A 23,479-nucleotide genomic window follows, 5' to 3' on the forward strand; every position below is an offset into this window, starting at 1 on the left:
GAAGATAATTAGGCTAATGATTTAAATATTTACAGAATTCAAAAAGGGATTGTTGAATTATTAAAGAAAATAAGTTATTTGATTTTTTATTTTTTATTTTTTTTTCATTCTGTTGAATTTGATCTCAACTTTAAATTAAAATTGTGAGTTAAATTGGATTTAATATTTATATGTTGAAGCTTGTTGATAAAATTCTTGATTTGATGAAAATGTAATTTGTTAGAGATTGATTTAGAGAACGTATAAGACTTATCACAAAAAAATATATACTAAAAGATGTCAAAAATAATATTTTAAGACAATGTTTCAACTTTTAAATTAATTGAGTTTATAAAAAAAATATTAAAGCAAAGGAAAAAGATAAGAGTGAGAGAGATACAAAGATTATAAAAATATATGCATGTTTAATTTAATTTTTTTATTGTTTTATAAATAATAATGTGATTAACTAAATAAATAATTATGAAATTATATGATCAAAATATTATTGACGTGACACTACAATATTACAAAACTCAAACTATTATCAAGTTTAGATTTGATTTACTCCTTGTATCAAGTTTTAATGAAAGTTCTAAGTTTATTAATTTCAAATTTTCAAATGATACGTTTGGTTTGTAAAATTTTAGATTTAAAAAAAAAAAGTGATTTTTGAGAAAATATTGATTTAGGAGAGAGATGATTTTACTGGTATGAAAATTTTATATTTTTATATTTGGTTGAAAGAAAAATAAGATTATTTAATAAAATTTTTTATAATAATATCCTTCATTACATGTCGAATAAATTGATTTTATTAAATATAACGTAATATTTAACCAATAAAATATGAATTTAAATATAGCTTTTGTTATTAAAAAAATAAAATATAATGAAATGCTACGTTAATGTAAAATCGTCATAATTGCCTTAGGAAAAAATAGAAATTGAACAAATATTACGTTTTTCAAAACAAAAACACAGTCATATTTAGAAAAAAAATAAAATAATAAAAATAAAACATCATTTCCATCTTGAAAAATGTCGTATTTGAAAAAAAATAACGAAAATAAAAAGTACAAATACAATGTTTTTGTAACAAAAATATCGTATTTGCCTAATAAACAAAGATTAGGTTTTCATATAAATAGCACATTTTCGTATTGAAAATATCGTATTTGATATATGAAAAAAATATGAAAATAAATACTAAATTTTTTAATATAAAAACGCCACATTTGATGTAATCTTTAATAAATTCACATAAACCCCATAATCCCAAAATCAAGTTTATTGTAGCAAAACCCCAAAACCCCAATGTTCGTAGCCATCATTGTCGTCGTCTTACTGCTGCTATTGTTGTTTTTAACATCGCCTTTGTTAGAGGTAACAAATGCTATCTAAATCTCTATGGTTTTTGGCATTTTCGGAAAGAAATGTCCAGAACAGAAAATAAGAGGCTTGTTACTACTTCTACTATCATCTGTTTGATTAAAGAACTAGGAGAATAAGGGTCAGTTAATGTTAGTTAATGATGCGTTGGCTTGTTTGTATAAAATGAAGTAGTTTCAATGACTTGTTTGTTACTATCCCCTATTTGATTAAATTGCTAATTATTGTTCAACATACTACTTCTTTAAGTTTCAATGGCTCTTAGCTGATGATATGAGCAATTTCCCTTTTACTGAACTTATTCCTAGCAGAATATATTCACGCAAGAGAAAATTGATAAAGTTTGTCATAAATTGTGTGACTGCATATCTAGATTTTTACAATGAAAATTAAGAATACGAAGTTATTTCCTTATTTTGATTTATGTAAATTTATAAATTGATGTATAGAACTCCAATTTTTTTTTTTGTAAGTAATGAATTTATTATCCAAGAAGTAGCAATTGCTACTACCAAGTAACCAATACAACACTATTCAACTTTTATACAAACATTTCTCTACCTAGCTCCCATTTCTCACTTAGCACTTGCTTAATTTGGTCATGTTCTATATTTTTTATACCTACTAAACTTAGTTTTACTATTTGTTTTACTTGCTCCAAGATCTGCTTGCATGTGCTTTCTTGTAATCTAAAAAGTCTTCTTTTCTTTTCTGCCCAAATCAAGTAAATATATGCTCCCCTGGCCAACCTCAATATAATTGAAACTAGTGCTTTCCCTTTCAACATGCTTACTACCCATTGGAACTCTTATTCCCTGTTAGTTACCTTTCTCTGTAGATTACATAACTGTAGTAACTATTTTCAGACACATTTGAAGTATGTACAGCTAAAGAAAATGTGACTTCTGTTATCGTTTTCCTTTTTACATAACACACATCCTACATCCATAATAATACCCCATGAGATCAGCTTATCTTTCGCAGGGAGCCTGTTAAAGATGGCCATCCAAGCTATTATAGTGTTTAGGAACATGTAACTTGCGCAAGATAAGTCTGTGCCAAGTGACCTTCAACTGCTTATTCCGTATTTCCTCATCCACATAGGTAATAGAGTATCTAGGATCTTTCTATATTAGTCCATTCTCTGTTTGTTTTAAGAATATGGATGCAATACTTCTAAGTTTAAGCATCTTTTTCAATCCCCAGCTATAGTTATGGGAGATTGGAATCTCCTATATATTTTTTCCTTTTAGCACATAACTCTGAATCCATGTTATCCATAAAGAGCCAGTTATGTAAAAATATGCCAAAGAAGTCTGAGTACATAAACTTGATTCTATACCTCTATATCTTTTAATCCAAGCCCTCCCTCAAACTTGGCCTTACAAATTACTTGCCAACTGACTTGAGCCCCTTTTACAATGCCGGTTTGCCCTTTCTAAAAGAACCTTAGGCAAAGCTAAGTAATCTTCTTAAGAATCTGCTTAAGCAAAATAAAGTACCTACACTTATAATTATAACGATTGAAGATAATAGACTGAATTAACTATAACCGACCAGCATAAGTGAGGTGTCTTGTTGCCCAACACTGAATTCTCATTATGATATTTTCAATTAATGGCGTACAGTCTCCAACACTAAGCTTGCGAGAAACCAGTGGTACCTCTAGGTATCTAACAAGAAGAGAACCATGCTTGAACTCTGTTCCAACCATTATTTCATTTAATTTTTCTCTCGACACTCTTCTGCAAAATAGCTCACTCTTTGCACAATTTAGCTGTAAGCCAAAAAATGAGTAAAATAGTTTTAGTACCTTCTAAACACCTATTATAGACTCCAGGTGCCCTTTTGTGAAGATTAATAGGTCATTTGCAAAACTTAAATGTGTCAGTTGGATCTTTTTACACTTAAGGAGATAAGAAAGACTCTATGAGCTACTACTGTGTCTAAAAGCCTAGAGAGGACATTCATTGCTATGACAAATAAACAGGGTGACATAGGGTCCCTTTGTCTTACTTCTCTAGCTCCCTTAAAATACCCAACCAATCTTTCATTAATTAACAATGAATATAATAGCGTTGTAAGGCAACTTTTAACCTAGTTGATAAATCTCCATGAAAACCTCATAGCCTCAAGCACCATGATCAGAAAATCCTAATTTAAAGAATTAAAAGTTTTCTTTAAATATATTTTTAATGCGCATCTTAAAGAAAGCATTGTTCTACTACAACCTTTCACCAGTTTTTATGCCAGTCATACATCATCCATGATGCTTCTCCCTTTAAAGGGGCTTTGATTCCTGCTGACCAGTGTTGGCAGGACCTGTTACAATTTACTCCCCAATATCCTAGTAATGCTCTTGTAAATAATAGAGTAGCACGATATGACTTTGAAATCAGTTATGCTGGTTGGAGACTGACTTTTTAGCATCAAAGCAATAATAGTGGAGTTAAAAGCCAGTAGCAATTCTTCATTTTGAAAGAAATGTGCAATGGCTCTAGTAACATCCTCCCCTACTATGCTTCATGCAAATTTAAAAAAGTGAGCATTATAACCATCAGACCCTAGTGCTTTGCCATTGTGCTAAGAAAATATAGCTTTATGTTTTCCCTCTGTTGTAATATCCCGTGATAATGCATTCTGTGTTTTTCAAACAAAAAATCCTATAGAATGTCATCAAGTATCTCCTTTGAACTCCAAATTCTTTGTACTTCATACGATTCTATATTTTTTCATTAATACAATTCATAATTGTTTCATTTATACAAGTGACAATTTGTTCATATATACAAGTTTAAATTGTATCATTTACACAAGTCTAAAATTATTTTATTTATACAAATAAAAAAATTTTCAGTTATACAAGATAAACTTTTGTCATTCACATGTGGCTCGTATCCAAATTCAATTTATGTTTGTTGTATCCAAATTTAATCTATGTAATTATAATATACATACAATACAAAACATTAGAATGTAATTACAAAATACCAATATAATTGTAATAACAAAACTAATATGATCCATTACAATTTGTAATTATAATATTTAACCCTAAAACCATATTCATAATTGAAAAAATGTAACTTAACAATACAAAATATTTGAATGTTGTCAAGAATACAACTAAGCTACATGTGTCCTGAATAAGAAAAGTCAAATAATGGTTGATAGTTATTACATTTATGTAATTGTTTTCGTATGTAATCTTTTCCAAATTCATAAGGTAGTGCAATGAAGAAATCAATTTTGTGAGTATCCCTCAAGATATACTGACCAACAGAAAATATTTCATTTCGACAAAAACCATTTAGTTACATTATTTAATTAAAAAATGACATTTGCCTATCACTGCTCTTAGCTTTTTTCTTTAAGAAAGATTAAATGTCCTTGGTTTTGCTTGCTACTTCACAATATACAGCACTAATATCGCCTATGTGCTTGACCAAATCATCACTTTTAGAATGTTTCTTGCCTAACAATATTCTAGTTGTGGTTGAAGTTGCCGTACAAGCTGAACCTATTTCTTCTTCATCCTCTAATCTCTCCCCCTCATGATCAATGTTAGGCTCATTCTCATGATAGCCAAAGTCAATATCTTTATTAGCATTAAATGATTCAATTGCATCAACTCTTTAACCAATTGCTCTGTTTGATCAAAATATCATGATGAAGTCATCAAAGTGAGAGAAATGTTTATTCTTTAACCCTCTAGCATGGAGATGAGTGTACATAAAGGTTAAATTACATATGTATCAAATATTTTTATAAGCTCGAATCCACTTATAAAAAACAACCTTATCAATAGTGATACATTTGTCCCGATCATTCCAACCTAATCCACTTGCATGTTTAATCATATCACAAAAGTATGATATTGTCTCTTGAGTAGTTTTACCCTTGATTCAATGTATGGGTTTGCTTTAAGTTAGATTTTATGAGGTATTGACTCCAACATCCTTTTTCAGATGTTCTAGATAGCCAACTTTGAACATTCCATTATTGGCTTTTCATATAAAATCATCTGTAAATACATGTAGATATTAGATAAGTATTACATCATTATCTTTTATCCAGGTGTGATTACCTATTGATGAGTTTTCTTTTCTTCTTCTTGATGCATTTTTTATTTTGGCACTAGATGAAGATATTTTGATATCATAATTATATAGTTAGATATCATGCAATAAAATGTATATCAAATCAAAAGCTAATGAAGATGAACATATAATTAGTTTAGGAAGTAAACCAATAAACATGGAACCAAAACAATTATTATTACAAACAATAGTCAAATACATCGTACACCAATAAAAAAAAGAAAAATATATATAAAACAAATATAGAAAATAAATATTACACTTAACCATATCTTACAAACATCAATGTAACCAATAAAATAGTAAAAAAAATGGAGTAAACATCAGTGTAACCATATTATAAAGAAAGTAGTAAGCAAAAATGATTCTACACTGTGTTTTTATTGGATAAAATGACTTTTCCCTTAAAATTGCCCATCTAGCTTTCAATTTACCGAAACATCTCTTGATATAATTTCTTACTTAAAAGTGTTTCATATTGAAGTATTTCTAGGGTGTTGTAGGTTGGTGTCATGACTTTCAATCATTCAAATAGTATCTTTAACCTTTATAAGGTGCCAAAAAACCTTCACCATTTGTTTATCTAACATCACATAAATAGTAAAAATCATTCCAATGTCACAACATTAATATATGTTTTACAAATATATTTCATGCAAAACTAAGATCAACATATTAAAGCTAATATCTTGTGGGATCTTTAATTATTTTTTACGTGTAATGGCATTATTAAGCATTGTCATTTGCTACAGAACCTTTCTATCTCAGTATGACATATATGAATTGTATGTGTAATGTGCAAACACCAAGAATATTGGTAGCAAATTCATTTTTTCGAGTCCTGTATCTAGGCCTATCAACTGAGTCTATATTCACTTTTATTTATGTTCTATCTAAGGCACCCAAATAACCTTTGAACCATTTTCATCTATTATTTATTAAATTTTCTAGTATCAGTTTTGGCTTTTTAAATAATAGGGAATGCCTATTAATTTTTTCTTCAGATTTAGTTACTTAATACTTCACAACCTTGTTTTTTATATGATGGACAATGATGTGAAAAAAACTAATAACCATTTTTTCTATTAACATATGTCTATATGCTTTTAATCCCCATTGTATTTAAAGTAATTTACATAATTTTGCTAAAACTCTCCTATTTATTCCATAATTATCTATACTTTATCTATCACTCTAAAAAACTATTTTGTTTAAGTTCAACTCTCTAATCTAAAACCTATCATTAGTGTCATCAGAATAAGATAATCTATGTCTTTTTCTAAGTTTTTATGCAACTAATATCATAATAACAATAAATAATAGTTGAAATATAGTATCCATTTGGTTTAATTGTAAAATAAGCATTGTTACCAATTGCATCTTCTTTGTTATTGATAAACAAGTCATAATTGTTTAAAAAAATATTTTTGTTAATGTTAAAAACATGTGTCGAAAGCAAATATGTGCATTTGGTAGATGGCATCTAAGACACATCCAACAAAAAATAAAAACCAATGATAAAACATTTGTGAATCAAGAGCAAAAACCAAAATCAAGAAAATATATGATAGATTAATAATTTTTCAATCAAGATCTAAATGAGATATAAATAAATAAAACAAGAAGACATTTAAATAAAAAAAATAACATAAAATAGATTATTCGTTATAGATAGTAAACTCATTATTTACTGATAAAGACAAGATAGAAAGAACAACATGAAAATAAAATCACGAAGGTTAAAATTGATGTTGGTTGAAACAAAGAACAATTTGATTAGAGCTCTGTAATATAGTCTAAAAAAAAAAAAATTATCTTTGTTTTTCAAAAAAGTTATTACACAAAGACGATATTTCTTATGTAAAAAATATAATTTTTATATAAACAAATACTATATTTTTGATCAATGAATCGTCATCTTTTATTATTAAATTTTTTTTATTTAACAGATATTACATTTTTATGATAAAAATATAATCTTTGTATTATTAAAGACTATATTTATGACATTACAAACATAATATTTGTTTGGTCATTGTTATTTAGTCAAAAGTGTTTTGTTATTTAGTCGAATATTACATTTCTTTTTTTAAATAAAAAATGTAATAAAAGATTCTTTCCATGTGTTGATTTTTAAATAGTAAAATAAAACAAAAAATTCTTATTTAGGTCAAATATCAAATAAAAAAATCTTTTTTAAAATTTTAAAAATCATAAAAAGAAATAAGTTCTTAACTTTGAAACTTTTGAGTATAGTTAAAAATTTAAAATTACTCCAAAAATCTATATTTATGAAATAATAGTAAAAATTACGTTCTCGTAAACAAAATTAAAAAAAAAAAAAAATCTCCCCGTCTAAACGTGCCTTAATTGTAAAATTAATAAAAAAAATAAATATTCCTCTTCACAAACAAAAAAGTATCCAATCGTCAGGAACGAATTTCTTAGAAAGGACAGTAAAAAGAAGTAAAATTACAGTAGATGCTGACAAGCCCCGTTCATTCGAAATGGGCCCACACTCAATCACACACTGACTAAGACTGTGATCAAACACGATTGTCCTGTTCAGTGCTCTATATATAGAGGGAAAAAAATATGAATTGGACAGTAAGCGCCTTATCTCATTACTCCTCTCTCTCTCTTTCTCTCCTCTCAGGAAAAAAATAAAATCTGAAGGAGCTATTCAGATTACGCCACGTGGTCAACCGGTTACAATCGGATGCAAACCTATTTATATTCCACTCTTTATTCACCTTTTCTCGTCCGTCCCTCTCTTTCTTTCTTCGATTCTCCAAAGCCTAGGCTCCTTCCCTCCTCTAATCTTACCCGATCGATTCACACTTCGATTCCCATTTTCCGCTCTTGTTTCTCCTAAAATTTTCCCGAGAAAGGAAGAATCCGAGGAGGAGCTAGGTAGAAGATTAGAGAAAAAATGGCCTTGTCGGCGACGAGCACCGTATGCATCCACGTCATCGAAGACGTCATCAGCAAGGTTCGAGATGAGTTCATCAACAACGGTGGACCTGGCGAAACTGTCCTCAACGAACTTCAAGGAGTAAAAAATCCTTCTCTCATTTCCGTTTGATTCCATTTTTTTATGAAATTTTTAGGGTTTGATTTCTTTATTTTAGAAAAAAAGATTTGTGTTTTTGGGATTCTTTGTGTGTTAGGGTTTGATCTTATTGAAACACTAGAGTTTTTGATTAATGTTATTGAAATGAAACTGATCTTGTTGAATTGATTGCCTGGGATATTGGGTTTTAGATTTGGGAAATGAAGATGATGCAAGCGGGAGTAATATGTGGTCCGACAGAGAGGTCTTCGGCTCGGAAACAGGCCACTCCCGGTGGCCCAATTACTCCAGTGCACGATCTTAATGTTCCTTACGAAGGGACCGAGGAATACGAAACTCCTAGAGCTGATATGCTTTTCCCTCCGGTAACGAGTTCTGTTTTCGAGTGCTTTATGAATTTAAATTGTGGTGGGAAATTTTGTTTGTTACTTTTTAATGTGGGGTTTTAAATTGCGTAGACACCGTTGCAAACACCTGTTCCTACACCGTTGCCAGGAAGTGCTGATGGTTCTATGTATAACATCCCTACTGGAAGTAGTGGCTATCCTACTCCTGTGAATGATAGCAGTGGCAATACTGATGTAAAAGATGGAAGGCCTAGCCAGTATATGGTAAGCAATGCTCTTTTCACAGTAGTCATAATTTTATACTTGACACAGAAAGTAAAAATTAGCTTGTCGGGTTATTGTAGATTTATTGGTGATATATATTCTTTTTTTTTCTCTGCAGTAATCTCCTTCTCCTTGGCCGAATCAAAGGACCCCACTAAGTGTTGATGTTAATGTTGGTTAGTACGGTGTAAAAAGATCTATCAGTTCTAACCCACTATGGTTTGTTAATAATAAACACTATTTGCTTGTAGCTTATGTGGAAGGGCGGGATGAGGTGGACAGAGGAACCTCTCATCAACCCCTGACACAGGTAACTCCCGTTATAAGTAACATTACAACTGCACAATGATATCTGGTTTTTTCTGGTTTGAGTTGAACTCACGGGTCATGGCAAAAGGATTTAATAAACCCAAAGGTTTAAATTGAATCTGTTGGGAAACATTTGCTTCAAAACGAACTGTTATTACTTAAGTGGGTGATTAATTTTAATATTGTAGAAAATTCCCGGACTTGTTTACGATGTCTTCTGGAAAGAGAAAACGTGATGATTTTGCTGCACAATATCAAAATGGTGGATATATACCCCAACAAGATGGAGCTGGAGACGCTACATCTGAAGTTGCAAAGACAGAGGTTAGTTCTCTTAATTAGTGTTAGTCTAGCATATCTGTGTTCATTTGACATTGTCATTTTAATGCAAATCCTGGTTAGAGATCTTCTGTGGATGTGTGTTTCTGGTAGATATCTACTCAATCTCCATTTGTACGTGGGTCATGGATTTTCCTTTCTTCCCCAGAAAATTTTCAAAATTTCTTTGGGGCAAGAAAAAAGGATTCTTGATTCTGTGTTGCTGCAGCGTAAAAGAAAAAGTATCTTAGTAATTCCAGCCATTGATAAGTTATAGCAAACTTGGAATTACTGTAACTACAGGTATTCTAAGACCTGACATCCATTGGCTATTATCATTTTCCAAGGGCCTTATGCAGGTGAGAACTTTCCTGCTTACCAATCTAACATCAGTTGATAAACTATTGACAGACGGAAATTGATCTGTTTGTTATATCTGGTTAAAATAGTAATGTTGAAATCGGAATTGTAAGGTCAATCTAATTCTTTTGTAGTCCTCATTGTTCTCTGTGATAGCTTCATGTCCTTTTGGTCAAATACTGGTTATTTTATATTTGGTAGGAGTAGAACTAGTTTCTTCTATGTAAATGGAGAATAAAGGAGTGGTGAGTTAATTACTAGTGCTTGACACAGATCAAGTCTTCCTTGAAGTTCTGTTTCTGGACTTTATTAGACTTATGGTAGTCTTCTGTCTAGGTACAAGTTTTAGGTTAGCAATCGTTTAAGCGCTTTGTGAATCAGGAAATAAGATTCTCAAAGGTTTAAAGGATGTGTTTTTAAGTATATTTTGAGCTGACAGAGAATGTTCTCAAAGGTTAAAGGTGTTGTTCGACAGTATGTGACAGGTCATTGAGATCAGTGTGATAAGATGATGTTGCTTAACTCCACTTACTAGTGAAATTGCTGGTTCAATTTAGTGAATTACCGTGTGTCTGCTTATTCATTTCTCGGTCAATTCCATGTATGAATCATTGCTTACTGCAGTTTTGCTAGTTGTCCTTTTTGGGGTACGGATTCTTTTAGAGAGGGATTCCTAGTATGAAACATTTGTAAGTTTGTTATCTGATGGATTACTTGTACTTGTTAGCCTGAATTCTTTGATCTATTATTGTTGGATCTGCTTCAGACAAGCTTTTTTTTTTTTTGTCCCCACATTCTTTTCTTTTTGCTTACCTTTTATCTTAATAAAATTGCAAAAGCAAATAGTTCAAATTCCGAGCTATAATTTGATGAATATTTATTCGGAAACTTTTTCATTCTAATTGAAACCAAAGGGTACTTTTATACCAGAATCATTGTTGGAATATGAGTTTTTATTAGTCATGTTTTATACATCTTTTTTAATCATATAGTTTTAAACTCTCAGGAAACTGAAGTTCGTAATTTCCTGGGTAGAAATGACTCAGGAACCACTGCAAATGGCAAGATCTTAGAACACTTAGCTTGGTCATCTTCAAAGATTCCTCAACTGGATGGACCAACTTCCGATCCATATGATGATATGCTTTCTACTCCCAATGTAAGTATCATATGCTATCATAGGTCAATTTCTCATCTTATTTTGTGTAGTTCTGCAACACAGTGTTACTTTGTGCATATGGTTTGGAATGGACCTTTTCTCTTTGTTCCACATGTAGATCATTGGAGATTTCAATAACTTACAGGCTGTTGCCTTTTGATTTTCTTCTCTCACCTTGAAGATATACAATTATCAAGGAGTTGTCAATGAAGACTACAATGTAGTGAACACACCGGCTCCAAATGGTAACTTTGACTGATGGTTGAACTGAGGATTGCATCTTATTGTACTTTGATTTTATTCCTTTTCTTCTGTATCTCTCTCTCTCTCTCTCTCTCTTATCTAAGCACCTTGGTTTTTTTTGGTTGACTTGCTTTTGTTGTTTCTTTGCCAGACCTTCAGGCTGCCACTTCTGCCCCTGCTTCTCAAAATGATCCAGGAGATGATGACGATGATGAGCCATTGAATGAAGATGATGTGGACCAGGGAGAGGAGCTGAACACGCAGCATCTAGTTTTGGCTCAATTTGACAAGGTGGTTTTGCTATTTTTGCAGCATGCATCAATGCTGCCCATAACCAATTCAGTAATTTGTACTTATACAAGTTTTGGTACTCTAATCACTTCTATGTAGACAATAAAAGATGGCATTATATGCTTTTATTTGTAGGTGACTCGTCACAAGAGCCGATGGAAATGCTTACTGAAGGATGGCATCTTGCGTATAAACAATAAGGACATTGTCTTTAATAAGGTTTGCTTGTCACTGAATAATATATGGCATTTTTTTACTCTTTGATGTTTTCCGTTCCTTAGTAAACTTTTTTTGCTGAATGCTATTATCTTTTGCAGGCGACAGGTGAATTTGAATTCTCATTTTGTTAGAAAATTGTCCATTCACCATCAAATAGCAGTTGCTTTAAAAAGATCAACAAGTCAAGGGGTGTTTCGAAAATTTTCTTTAATTAATATTAGAGTCAAGCTTGATGGAAGGGCATGGGATGCTTTATATTAATACCTTCCTTAAGACTTGGGTTGGATGGTTGTCTTATTGTAGATAAAGGAAGGGCTTTTTTCAGCTGTCGAATAGATGACTGCTTGAGATGATGCTTCATGAAGTTTTAAAAATTTCTTCAATGGAATATTTAATTTCATTTATACTATATACTTAGACGATTTGGTCAATTTACGAATCCCATTGTTTGTTTACTTTTATATCATTCTCACTTTGTTTGGTTTTGGCTGAAATACCGCCTTTGCTTGTAATGAAAATGATTCGAACATATGACAAGCATTCGCCTCTCCTGTTATGATCATGGAGTGTTTGTGTCCTTGAGTGTTCTGTTTTTATCGCATTAGATTTTTCAAGGCAACAATTTGTCATTGTAAAGCAACGGGAGAGATGAATAGAGAGAATCCCATATTTGAGATGGTTAAAACAAGTGTAAAATCAGCAACGGCAACTATGGGAGACAGATCTCATGATCATATTTCTTGACAAGCAAAAGAATACCTAGAATAGGCAACAATAAATCGCCCAAGAAAGTTTGCCAGCGTGGGGAAATGCATTGTACAATATATTAAAGTCACCGGTATGGACTATGGAGAAGGATCACCATCAATCATGGTACTATCATTTTATGAATAAAACTAGCAAATCTATCTTATAAGGTCTGAAAAAACACGAAGGTTAACCATTTGATGTGCAGATGCAGAACAAAAACATCACTGTGCATTATTGACAAGAACACATTTGTTTTGAAACAAATCGAACAAAGTTGAAGCCTCCACATATCCTGCCCCAGCTGGATTTTTCCAGCCAAATGCTGTTGCTGTTGGTGCTGGTGTTGCAGCTTTCTTGTCATCGGTTGGAAGCACGAATTCTTTTGTCACTGGAAATGGATTCGGTGATAAAGCCAGCGGTGTCAGTAGGGGAATTGGAGTTGCAGCTTCAGAAGGCCCAAAAGGGCTGGTCCTGGCAGCGTCAGCTTTCATCTGATCAAGCTTAAGAGATGCTGGGGCAAGCTTTTGTAGCCTGGTGGGTGATTTCCCTACTTGGGTTTTGCTCATGCCAATATCTTGTTTCTCAAATATGTTCCCACCGTCCTCCATTCTTGATATGAAACGATCCCCCCCTTTTCTCTTTTCTATCTCTCTCAATACTCCAAAATCTATCCAGGTAATTGCAGAGATATGAAAAAAAAAAAGGGTAAAAAATAGAGAAAGAGCAAGGAGAAGATATGAAGGGAATGGTCAATCAAGGCCTTGTCTTTGGAACCGGGAAATATGGGGTCAGTTAATAGGGTGAAAAGCACAGTAATGGAATGACGTTTTCGAAAGACAGTTATGAACTTATGGGCAACGGTCACTTACTGAAATTACTCAGGGCTTGGTCAGGGCTTGGAACATTTTGAGTGGCTAATTATTTTTTTCACACAATTTTTAATTCTCCAAGTCAAACACATAATTATTTTTGCATTTTAGGGATAAAAAGAAAGAAGGGTGAAAAGATGTTTCTCTTAAACTGCAGCTAATAACTATGTTTCAAAACGACAGATTCATTTTTATCAAGGATTTTGTAATGTTGGAAGATCCTTGTCGAGAATCTTTGAAGACCATATTCTTTTTCCCAGACTTCATGTGTTTCTTCATATTTCTTCCTTCATATGTCATATACACCGCCAAAGATTGTACCAAGCAAAGCAATGAGCCAATGACTGTTATTGAAGGGACAATAATTCTTAAATCTGCTTTCGAGTTTGATTTTCTTCGTGGAGGAAGTGGAAGTTTGAGTAGTTTAGGCATTGTGCTTTTTCCCAGTTTTATAGAAGCTCCAGCCAAGAATATAATGGTTACAAGCCAATTCACGAGTTGGGTGAAGAGAAACGAACATACATAGAATCCAAGAGAACGGTACAAACATCAATGCTTGTTGATAAAAGGGTCTACTAGGCTTGTTTCTCTTTATTGGAGCTAGTGTTTCATTGAGCAGCTTCGCTACTTCATCACGATCTATCCAGAGCTGCACTGGATTTCCAGTTAAGAGGTCCAAGCTTTTATTTTCTCTTTCATTTTCTGCAAAGTATGTTGCTGGAGCTGATTCCAAGGACCTCAAGTTACTTACATCAATGCCAACATGGCTTTCATTGATATCTCCAAATTCAGGGTTTTGATTTGTGTCCAGATCTAGAGCAAACACATGGTTTGAAGAAAGGCCATTGCGAATTATAAAGTCCATGGAACTGGTTTGCTACAGCCTCCTACAGCTCCATCGTAGGTGAGATAGTGAATGCAATACATGGTCACTAGGATTGGTCAGTTCTTTAACCATGGCAAATACAAAATTGGTTGAAAATGATTGGGAATCAAAGATGCCAGATGAATATTTGTTGAACTTGAGAGGAAATGGGAGGAAAGCGCAGCCAATTTGTCCCTTTGAAGTGTTGTTTAGCTCTAATAGACCATTGTGTTGAATCTTAGCAATCGCGTTTAGATGCAGTTTGGCTCCATTAAAGCCATTAAACATGAAGTGGTTTTCCTCTTGGGATTAGGTAAACTGTTCTAAAAACATAAAAAAAAATGTTATCAGAAGATGGAGTGATTTAAGAACTGCAGCCATTGAGAGAATAAAGAAAAAAAGAGAAGATGACATGCAATTGCTTGTTTATTTTTATTAAGAATCTTGCCGTGGGTTTTTCTGTTTCCTCAATTATCTATACTTCAAAGGAATACAGCCATATTGGCTGCTTTGAAAATGCAAGATGCATTCTACTATAAGGAATTTAAAAGTAACATCAAAACAGGACAATGAATCCAATGAAAAGATTATCTATGGAAAGAACAATAACTTTCGTTCCCTGCTCATTTTAAAAAAAGAACAATGATACTTTTTGATTAAGGTATATATATTGGCCTTTTTTGTAGTTTTTTTCATTTCTGAATCATGTAGATTCAGTTACTTGTATCAACTTATCGAATTTGTCAAATTTTAACGCATAGGTGACCAAAGAGCAAGACTTTTGATTGATGAAATATGGTGCCAAACTTTTCAATTTCTTTTGCTTTTATTATGAACAAAGTTTCAGAAAAGGAGGCCTCAGCATGAAATGAACTGGCTTCCATATGGAATCTTATCAAATTCATGACAGCAAGAAAGTGCAGAACATTGTGAAGGAATCACAGCTGAATATTGAGCTAGGTGTATTATGGTGGTTGACATTATTGCACCTGAATTTTCTTCAGACTGGCGGCTTGGAATTTTCTGTTTTTAAGTTCCCATTTTTTTTTTTGCCTTGAATGGTGACGTCAAGCAATCTTAAGAAACTGATTCAGGACCTAACTAGTTGTAACGTTCTTCAACACATTATGTCATATGCTCATTTATACTGTTATACCACATACCAAAAGTCAGATGCAGTAGTTCGGAAGGTGAGGATTCTTGGATACAAACTTTCAACATTTGTACGGTCATTTACAGTTAATGATGTTGATGCTTCATATTGAATACAAAACATAAAATCAGATTTCTTGAAACTATTTATTAGAAACACTGTCCAGAAAATCGTCTCGCCATCAGGGTTTAGATTTATCTTTCAGTTGGTTTGGAGTATTCTTCCTTTACTGTCATCTGTCATAAACGCAGGATAAAAGAAAAAAGTCATTGATATCCTGAATAAGGATCAATTTAAGTTAGCAGAGGCCAAAGATGAGGACTATTGACCTCCATAACAGGACAGGACAGAAAGAGCTACAACTGATATACATTTGACTCTGTTACCATAAAATCTGCTGATAATTTTTGAAAGAGCATCTATACTCCAGAAAGAATTTTAGATATGATATAGCATCCATTTATTAAATTTTGATTCCTCTAATACTAAAACCAAATGTGAAAGTATATAGCTGTTGTTTGAATACGAAAAAAAGAGAAAATTACCAGCTTGAGCATTGGTAGAAATGGGAACTTGTGGAGATGAGTTTGTATCTGATTGCTTGATTGTAGATTGGGCTGGTTCCTCTCCACAGAGCAAAGAGTTTACAGCCCCTTTCACTTTTTCCATCACATCCACATCTCCAGGAGTTGTTCTCATTGGACGTGTTGCCTCTGATAGTACCTGAGAAAGTGCTTTCTCATCTTCCCCTGGCTCAAATTTGTTCATTATATACTCTTTCACTGAAACACCTTTATCCCATTTGTTCTGTCTGGGGCTAAGTGGTTTTTCAGTTTCTAGGGTATGCTTGTCAGTTTCTTGAGTATTATACTTTTCAGCTTCATGAGTACCATGCTTCTCAGTTTCTGAAGCTGTTGGGGCCGAAACAAAGAGTCCTTGAATCTTCGAAGCAATGTTCTGGGTTGCAACTTTTCCCGTGGCATTAGCTGGTACATGTTTCTTGGCCTCGGTTTCAGCTAATGTAGGCTTCTTTTTTCCTTGTTCAGAAACAGCTTTGACACTGCTTGCCAGAACATGCTTCTCCGAGATTACAGGCACTGCCCTTGGATTCTGCCTTGCATTCTCCTTATATCCCTCAAGTGCCAGCTCCGATTCATACACTGAAAATATAATGTCAGAATCATGAGCATCAGCAAAATCGAGTCAAAACTTTTGAGGCTTAAAATGTTAGCACTTATCAAATTCATGATATATAAAAAGATTTTATGATAATACTTGGAGCACCAGGATATTCAGGATCTTCATCTTCGTAGTCCTCATCATCTTCCAACCTAACACCCCATTAAGGTGTGGTGTTATCTCCTTCACTGTTCTTCTTTTTGATGAAACTTTGTCTCCATCTTCGAGCCTTCTCCTTGACTTTTGCAAGAATGGTTATCTTTATGGAATGGTGCTGGACATCTTCAGGATCGTGGACCTCTTGACTCCTAGTGGATGATGAAAAATATGAACGTGGCGACCTGGTTTGAGCATCCCCAACTGTACAAGATCGAAATCAAGTTATTTAAAACAAAAAAAAAAAACTACGATAGAAATCACTTGTTGAGCAGAAAAAATATCCTGAAGAACTTTGGCCCTTGATTACCTCGAAGAAATTGTTCAGTTGGAGTGGTAGTACTTCAAGGATTATAATCGCCATATCTATGCATGGAATCAAGTTGAGTCATGTTCTCCAATTGCTGACAGATCAGGGGTCTTGAAGTTTTGTATTGCTTCCGATCTTGAAAGTCTGATTTCACAATTAGTTTTGCGTTTTAGATTCAACCAAATGAGAGACATTTAAGAGAAAAGAACATTATTCCAGCATTACTCTCCGGTGATTTTGCATGGACAGTTAACAATTGACTCATAATTTGATGAACAGCTGAGATGTCTGTGGGCACAACTTGTACACATGGCAATGAAACAAGGATAACATTGCTTTGATTTCCTTTTCCTAAAATAGCAATTTGACTAGGCAAGAGTCAAGCTTCTACCTCTTCTCTACCCTCATGTCTAATGTGACAGGAATTTGACAAGAGCCATTGCAATCATGTCCTGCTTCTACTAAGTCTAATGATGAGGCAGTTCCATGCACATTCTCATTCTATTTGAGATAAGAGATGAAAGGCACGTTTAATTTAAACTTGAGTTTAATTCAGATAATTTTTGCATAATAGTAAAAATTTTAAATTTCAACAATTATAATTTTTTTTTATTTTCATACTTCAACTTTTTTATCAAAAAAATAAAAGCGTGATAAATTTAAAAAAGACAGCATTATTGAACAAGCAAGTAATATTTTTCCAAAGTGCATGTAATTTATGCTTATGAATTGTAAGTTATAACAAATGGAAATGTGTTCCCCGGCATTGGAAACTTGCTCATATTTGCAAATTAAAAGAAAAAAAGAAAAGGTAAATTCTCTAGCATTTTTTTGAAAATTAAATTTGATAATTTAAAATATAATACGAATATGATATGAATATAAAACATGAAGATGATACGACTTAAAATTTTAATAATAATTATAATTAAATTTAATAAAATCATAAAAATATATTTTATATTTTTATAAAAATATATTTTATAATATATAATTTTCATATAAAATATAATAAAAATATATAAATTTTAATATTTTGTACTATATAAATACATAAATTGCCTTTCCTACCAACCAATAACATTGTAGATTTCGCCGAGTCTCAATAACCAAAGGGCTCCATCTAAGAAATGGTAACTCGACCTGAACACCCTCTACCGTCTGATAAACCCTTGTCACACTAGCCTTTCTCATAAAAGATAAAACCCAATACTCCCCATTTCTCATAAGAAATCGACTGTATACGCGAAATTACTTCGTCCCCTTATCCCTTCACACCGTACCCACAAAAGAAAACCTTTAGAGGATGCATTCTTACGCCGCCTCCTTACACCTCCTCAACCCATCCACCAATCTTTCCTCTACCACCCGCCGGCGACTGCCCCCTTCTTCCTCCTCTTCTTCACTCGCTTCTCGACGCTCCACCAGTATCAAATGTCACCTCCCGTCTCAAAACCCTAAGCCGCAAAGGCTCAGTTCCTTCCTGCACTCCTTCTCCAAGCCCTTTGTGCTCGCCTCCGCTTCCGCTGCCACTCTCCTCATCCGCATCAGCCCCATTTCCACCCGTCTCCCTGGAGGCGGTGGAGATAACTTCGGCGGCAGCGGCGGCAATGGTGGCTTCTCTAGTGGTGGTGATGGTGGTGGAGCTGGTTCCGGCGGCGGTGATGGAAGTGGCAACTTCTGGGAAAAGATCTTTTCGCCTTCGCCTGCAATTGCGGACGATAACAACCAAACCCAAGAATGGGATTCTCATGGATTACCAGCCAACATAGTAGTTCAACTCCACAAGCTAAGTGGGTTCAAAAAGTACAAGCTTTCGGATATTTCATTCTTTGACCGACAGTACCGGACCACGGTACGATCTGAAGATTCATTCTTTGAAATGGTTTCGTTAAGACCAGGAGGGATCTACACAAAAGCCCAGTTACAAAAAGAGCTTGAAACTTTAGCCACTTGTGGAATGTTTGAGAAAGTTGATATGCAGTGCAAAACTAAACCAGATGGAACTTTGGGATTAACCATTTCTTTTACAGAAAGTACTTGGCAATCAGCTGATAGGTTTAGGTGTATAAATGTGGGGCTAATGCCTCAATCCAAGCCTATTGAAATGGACCCTGATATGACAGATAGGGAGAAATTGGAGTATTTTAGGCAGCAAGACGAGGAATATCAGAGGAGGATTGCGAAAGCTAGGCCTTGTTTGCTGCCAAGGCAAGTGCGTATGGAAGTGTTGGAGATGATCACGAGCCGAGGGCAAGTGAGTGCTAGGTTGTTGCAGAAGATAAGGGATAGGGTTCAGAAATGGTACCATGATGAAGGGTATGCTTGTGCTCAGGTTGTCAATTTTGGGAACTTGAATACTAAGGAAGTGCTTTGTGAGGTTGTGGAAGGGGATATTACACAGCTTGTGATTCAGTTCCTGGATAAGCTTGGGAATGTTGTTGAAGGGAACACCAAACTTCCTGTTGTCAGGAGAGAGTTACCTAGACAGGTAGATGATTGATGGCTGTTTCTTGGTTTTTATTATCTATTTTTCTGTGTAGAGTGTCTGTGGGTAGTTTTTGAGTTACTGCAAAACTAACGAAAAGCCACATTGTGAATTCTGATATTTCATGTTATAGTTTTTTACCTTCAATGCTAGTTAGGGTAGGATATGATATTTGGTTTAATTATAAAATTCTTGAAGCATACATTTGATTGTTTTTTACATTCAAAAATAGCTGTAAACTATCAGAAAAATTAACTCGATAGTTAGCGGAACATGAAAAATCAAATCAAGTGTAGAAGATAGATAAAAAATATTGTGTGAATATCAAATCAAGCACTGAATTTGCTGCTTTTGAATATGCTCTCATAAACTATAGATTTTCTGATAAGATATATGTCTTCATTTCAAGCAGTAATGAGTGATCTTTTGTTGATTGAAATGTTTGGTTTAATTGTTAGTTTATACCTTTAGTTATAGAGTTGTAAACTATGCCTATTTATTAAGTTTCTCATTTATTGTATTTTTGGTTGCTGATTTAAGTAACTAGTTTCAGTCTTGCTGTTGATTTATGTCTGTGCTTTTGATTTACAGCTTCGAAAAGGCTATGTTTTTAATATTGAAGCTGGGAAACAAGCCCTGAGGAACATAAACTCACTGGCTTTGTTTTCAAATATCGAGGTGAACCCACGACCTGATGAGAAGAATGAGGGAGGCATCATTGTTGAGATAAAGCTGAAAGAGCTGGATCAAAAATCAGCTGAAGTCAGTACGGAGTGGAGTATTGTACCTGGACGTGGGGGGCGTCCCACATTGGTATGTAAATGTGGTTATATATTTGTGCTCTGCAATTCTGCATGTAGATAATAAGAGATTGTGGCTCAAACTTAAAAGTTTTTTATTTATATCGTTTACATATTGTGCTATGTTTTCTGTTCAGGCTTCCTTTCAACCTGGTGGAACTGTCTCTTTTGAGCACCGAAATCTCAATGGGCTTAACAGATCCATTCTCGGTTCCTTGACTACCAGTAACTTTTTTAATCCTCAGGTAATTTTTCCTAAATATACATGTTGCTTTCTCTCTCATGGTTCTTGCAATGACTGTTTTCACCTGTGAGTAGTGTAAATTTTGCATCCTAAGATGTTCCTATTATTCTTTTCTTCAGGATGATCTTTCTTTCAAGCTAGAATATGTGCATCCATATTTAGATGGTGTTTATAATCCACGCAACCGAACTTTTCGTACAAGCTGCTTCAACAGCCGGAAACTGAGCCCAGTTTTCACTGGTGGGCCAGGAGTTGATGAAGTTCCACCAATATGGGTTGACCGAGCTGGTGTTAAAGCTAACATTACGGAGGTAATCTGCTATATATAGTTCATGAAGTAATTTTTGGATTTTATGTACCATGGAATCATTTGTGATTGATATGAGACTGGCAGAATTTCACCCGTCAAAGTAAATTCACTTATGGACTTGTGATGGAAGAGATAACAACGCGTGATGAAAGCAGTCATATTTCTCCAAATGGTCAAAGAGTTCTGCCAAGTGGAGGCATCAGTGCAGATGGACCTCCAACCACTCTTAGTGGTACTGGTGTTGATCGAATGGCATTTCTACAGGCAAATATCACACGTGATAATACCAAGTTTGTAAATGGGGCTATAGTTGGTGAGAGGAATGTGTTCCAGGTTAGCCCATATATTCACATTGTGAATCTTCGACTGAACCAGGATAGTCTGTCTTTGCTGATACTGTTCAATATTGGGAATGAAGTGAAACCATTGATAGTATAACATTTGCTTGAAACATGCTAGTAACCGGGCCTTAATATATCATATTTATTCCAAGACAGATACAAAGCCATTCGCATTATCTTTTTTATCATTTTAGGCTTTTTAGCCATTCCTTATGGTATGAACAGGATTAAATGTATCAGATTCAGAATAATACCTCATTATTCTGGCTGTTGGATATATCTTGTTTTGTTCATTGTTGAAATAGTTCAAATGCATGAGTTTAAGCTTACTCACAAGTGCTTCTATTACTGTAAACCACTTCCTACTTTTACTTACAATGTGGTGTATTATAAACCTACATATTGATTAAAATTTTGTTTCCTATTTAATTACTGGCATTTATTTACTCAATGCAGGTGGACCAAGGACTTGGGATTGGCAGCAAGTTTCCATTCTTTAACCGCCACCAATTAACACTTACACAATTTCTCCAACTAAAGGAAGTGGAAGAAGGTGCTAATAAACCCCCACCACCTGTTCTAGTCCTTCATGGCCATTACGGAGGTTGTGTGGGCGACCTTCCAAGTTATGATGCTTTTACTCTTGGGGGCCCCTATTCTGTGAGAGGTTATAACATGGGTGAGTTAGGTGCAGCCAGAAACATTCTTGAGGTAATAATATTTCAGATACCTGTTTCCCTTTCCTAATATTTTTTTTATCTTTTAATGTCATCATTTATGTTGTATTTCATTTTAAAATAGAAGCTAATGAGGAGTCTAATGCTAACAAAACTGTAGGAGAGTTAATTAGCTATAAATTGAAATATGATAAGTGTGCTTGAGTTTATGTTACATGATATGACTAAATTTATCTGAAATCCATTTTCTGATGTTACCTGCAGCTTGGAGCTGAGATTAGAATACCTGTAAGGAATACACATGTTTACGCGTTTGCTGAGCATGGGAATGATCTAGGAAGTTCAAAGGATGTAAAGGGAAATCCGACAGAGGTCTACAGGCGAATGGGTCACGGTTCATCATATGGTGTTGGTGTCAAGCTAGGTCTAGTGAGAGCCGAGTATGCTGTTGATCATAACACCGGAACTGGTGCAATCTTCTTCCGATTTGGAGAAAGATATTAAAATATGATTTAGGGTCTAATTTTGCTTGATACAGGGTGGCCGTTTCGGTTTCTAGTTATTGTTAGAACTGTTCTTGATCTTTTGAGATGCATGGAACTAGGTATGCGATTTAATCATCTTTCTTGTTTCAAATAATTTTGTTTAATCTTGTGCGTTATACTTTTATCGTGTTCTGTAAACATTGAGATGGATCACAAGGAAACTGTTGGTGCTTGATTAGACTTTCTGTACTTCTCAAAGACCCTTTTTGCCTAGTATATATCTACCTAAAGCAGACTTGGTAGTATTTTTACCTTCTCACAATCTCACTCAGTAGCAAACAATTACAATTACTGATTTGAAAAGCAAACATAGAATATAGGAGGGAAATTAGTTAACTCCAAAGGCCTAATTTTCTTTCAGATTATTAATCAATAGAAAAAAAATTGTATTTGCTTTCAGATTACAAAGAATTGCCACATACAATTATTAACGCTATGCTGCTAATCTGCAACTAGTTTTTTTTTTGGGCTGCTATCTGCTATCAGGTTCCCCGTCAGAGAAAAGCCCTTTTCTACAATTACTGCAACTGGCAACTAGCAATCTTTGTATTCTGACTTAAAGTATGGAAGTACCTCCCCCCTTCTAAAGGAGGTTAGAAAAGAACCAGGATTTAGTTGGACAGAAGTGAGCAACAAGATACACAAATTCTTTTTGCGCAATAATCAGCAAAATGTACCATAAGTTGAAGCAAGTAACGATGCAAATAAAAGGCCCTGCATATACTACTACTGGGGCTC

General features: G+C 33.9%; 2 protein-coding genes and 2 pseudogenes across 3 annotated transcripts; 2 read left to right on the forward strand and 2 right to left on the reverse strand.

Annotated features, from left to right (window-relative positions):
- The first annotated feature begins 8,077 nt into the window (after positions 1-8,077).
- On the forward strand, positions 8,078-12,515 carry LOC111301372 (transcription initiation factor IIA large subunit-like; annotated as a pseudogene). Its single transcript, XR_016328323.1, has 11 exons — positions 8,078-8,526; positions 8,736-8,909; positions 9,003-9,155; positions 9,274-9,331; positions 9,407-9,464; positions 9,662-9,788; positions 11,149-11,301; positions 11,483-11,546; positions 11,696-11,835; positions 11,971-12,054; positions 12,153-12,515. The product of XR_016328323.1 is annotated as a transcription initiation factor IIA large subunit-like (transcript).
- Positions 12,516-12,538: 23 nt separating this feature from the next.
- Positions 12,539-13,412, reverse strand: LOC149514776 (uncharacterized). The gene has a single exon (XM_089744822.1). It carries the CDS (start codon positions 13,410-13,412, stop codon positions 13,026-13,028), a length of 387 nt encoding a protein of 128 aa, XP_089600948.1. The 3' UTR covers positions 12,539-13,025.
- Positions 13,413-15,317: 1,905 nt separating this feature from the next.
- LOC111301849 (uncharacterized) lies at positions 15,318-17,390 on the reverse strand (annotated as a pseudogene).
- Positions 17,391-18,571: 1,181 nt separating this feature from the next.
- LOC111301373 (protein TOC75-3, chloroplastic-like) lies at positions 18,572-22,921 on the forward strand. The gene is made up of 7 exons (XM_022896977.2): positions 18,572-19,827; positions 20,416-20,637; positions 20,762-20,869; positions 20,988-21,179; positions 21,263-21,511; positions 21,976-22,230; positions 22,461-22,921. Exons 1-7 carry the CDS (start codon positions 18,643-18,645, stop codon positions 22,698-22,700), a joined length of 2,451 nt encoding a protein of 816 aa, XP_022752712.2. The 5' UTR covers positions 18,572-18,642; the 3' UTR covers positions 22,701-22,921.
- The last annotated feature ends 558 nt before the right edge of the window (positions 22,922-23,479 follow it).

Source organism: Durio zibethinus, chromosome 15 (assembly GCF_047325235.1).
Source record: "Durio zibethinus cultivar Kanyao isolate XHJ-2024 chromosome 15, ASM4732523v1, whole genome shotgun sequence".
Lineage (NCBI taxonomy): Eukaryota > Viridiplantae > Streptophyta > Magnoliopsida > Malvales > Malvaceae > Durio > Durio zibethinus.

Coding starts and splice junctions, on each gene's coding strand:
- LOC149514776 (XM_089744822.1), bottom strand. CDS start 13,412: ATGGAGGACGGTGGGAACATATTTGAGAAACAAGATATTGGCATGAGC.
- LOC111301373 (XM_022896977.2), top strand. CDS start 18,643: ATGCATTCTTACGCCGCCTCCTTACACCTCCTCAACCCATCCACCAAT. Junction 20,870..20,987: donor GTAACTTTTTTAATCCTCAG/GTAATTTTTCCT, acceptor TCTTTTCTTCAG/GATGATCTTTCTTTCAAGCT. Junction 22,231..22,460: donor CAGCCAGAAACATTCTTGAG/GTAATAATATTT, acceptor TGTTACCTGCAG/CTTGGAGCTGAGATTAGAAT.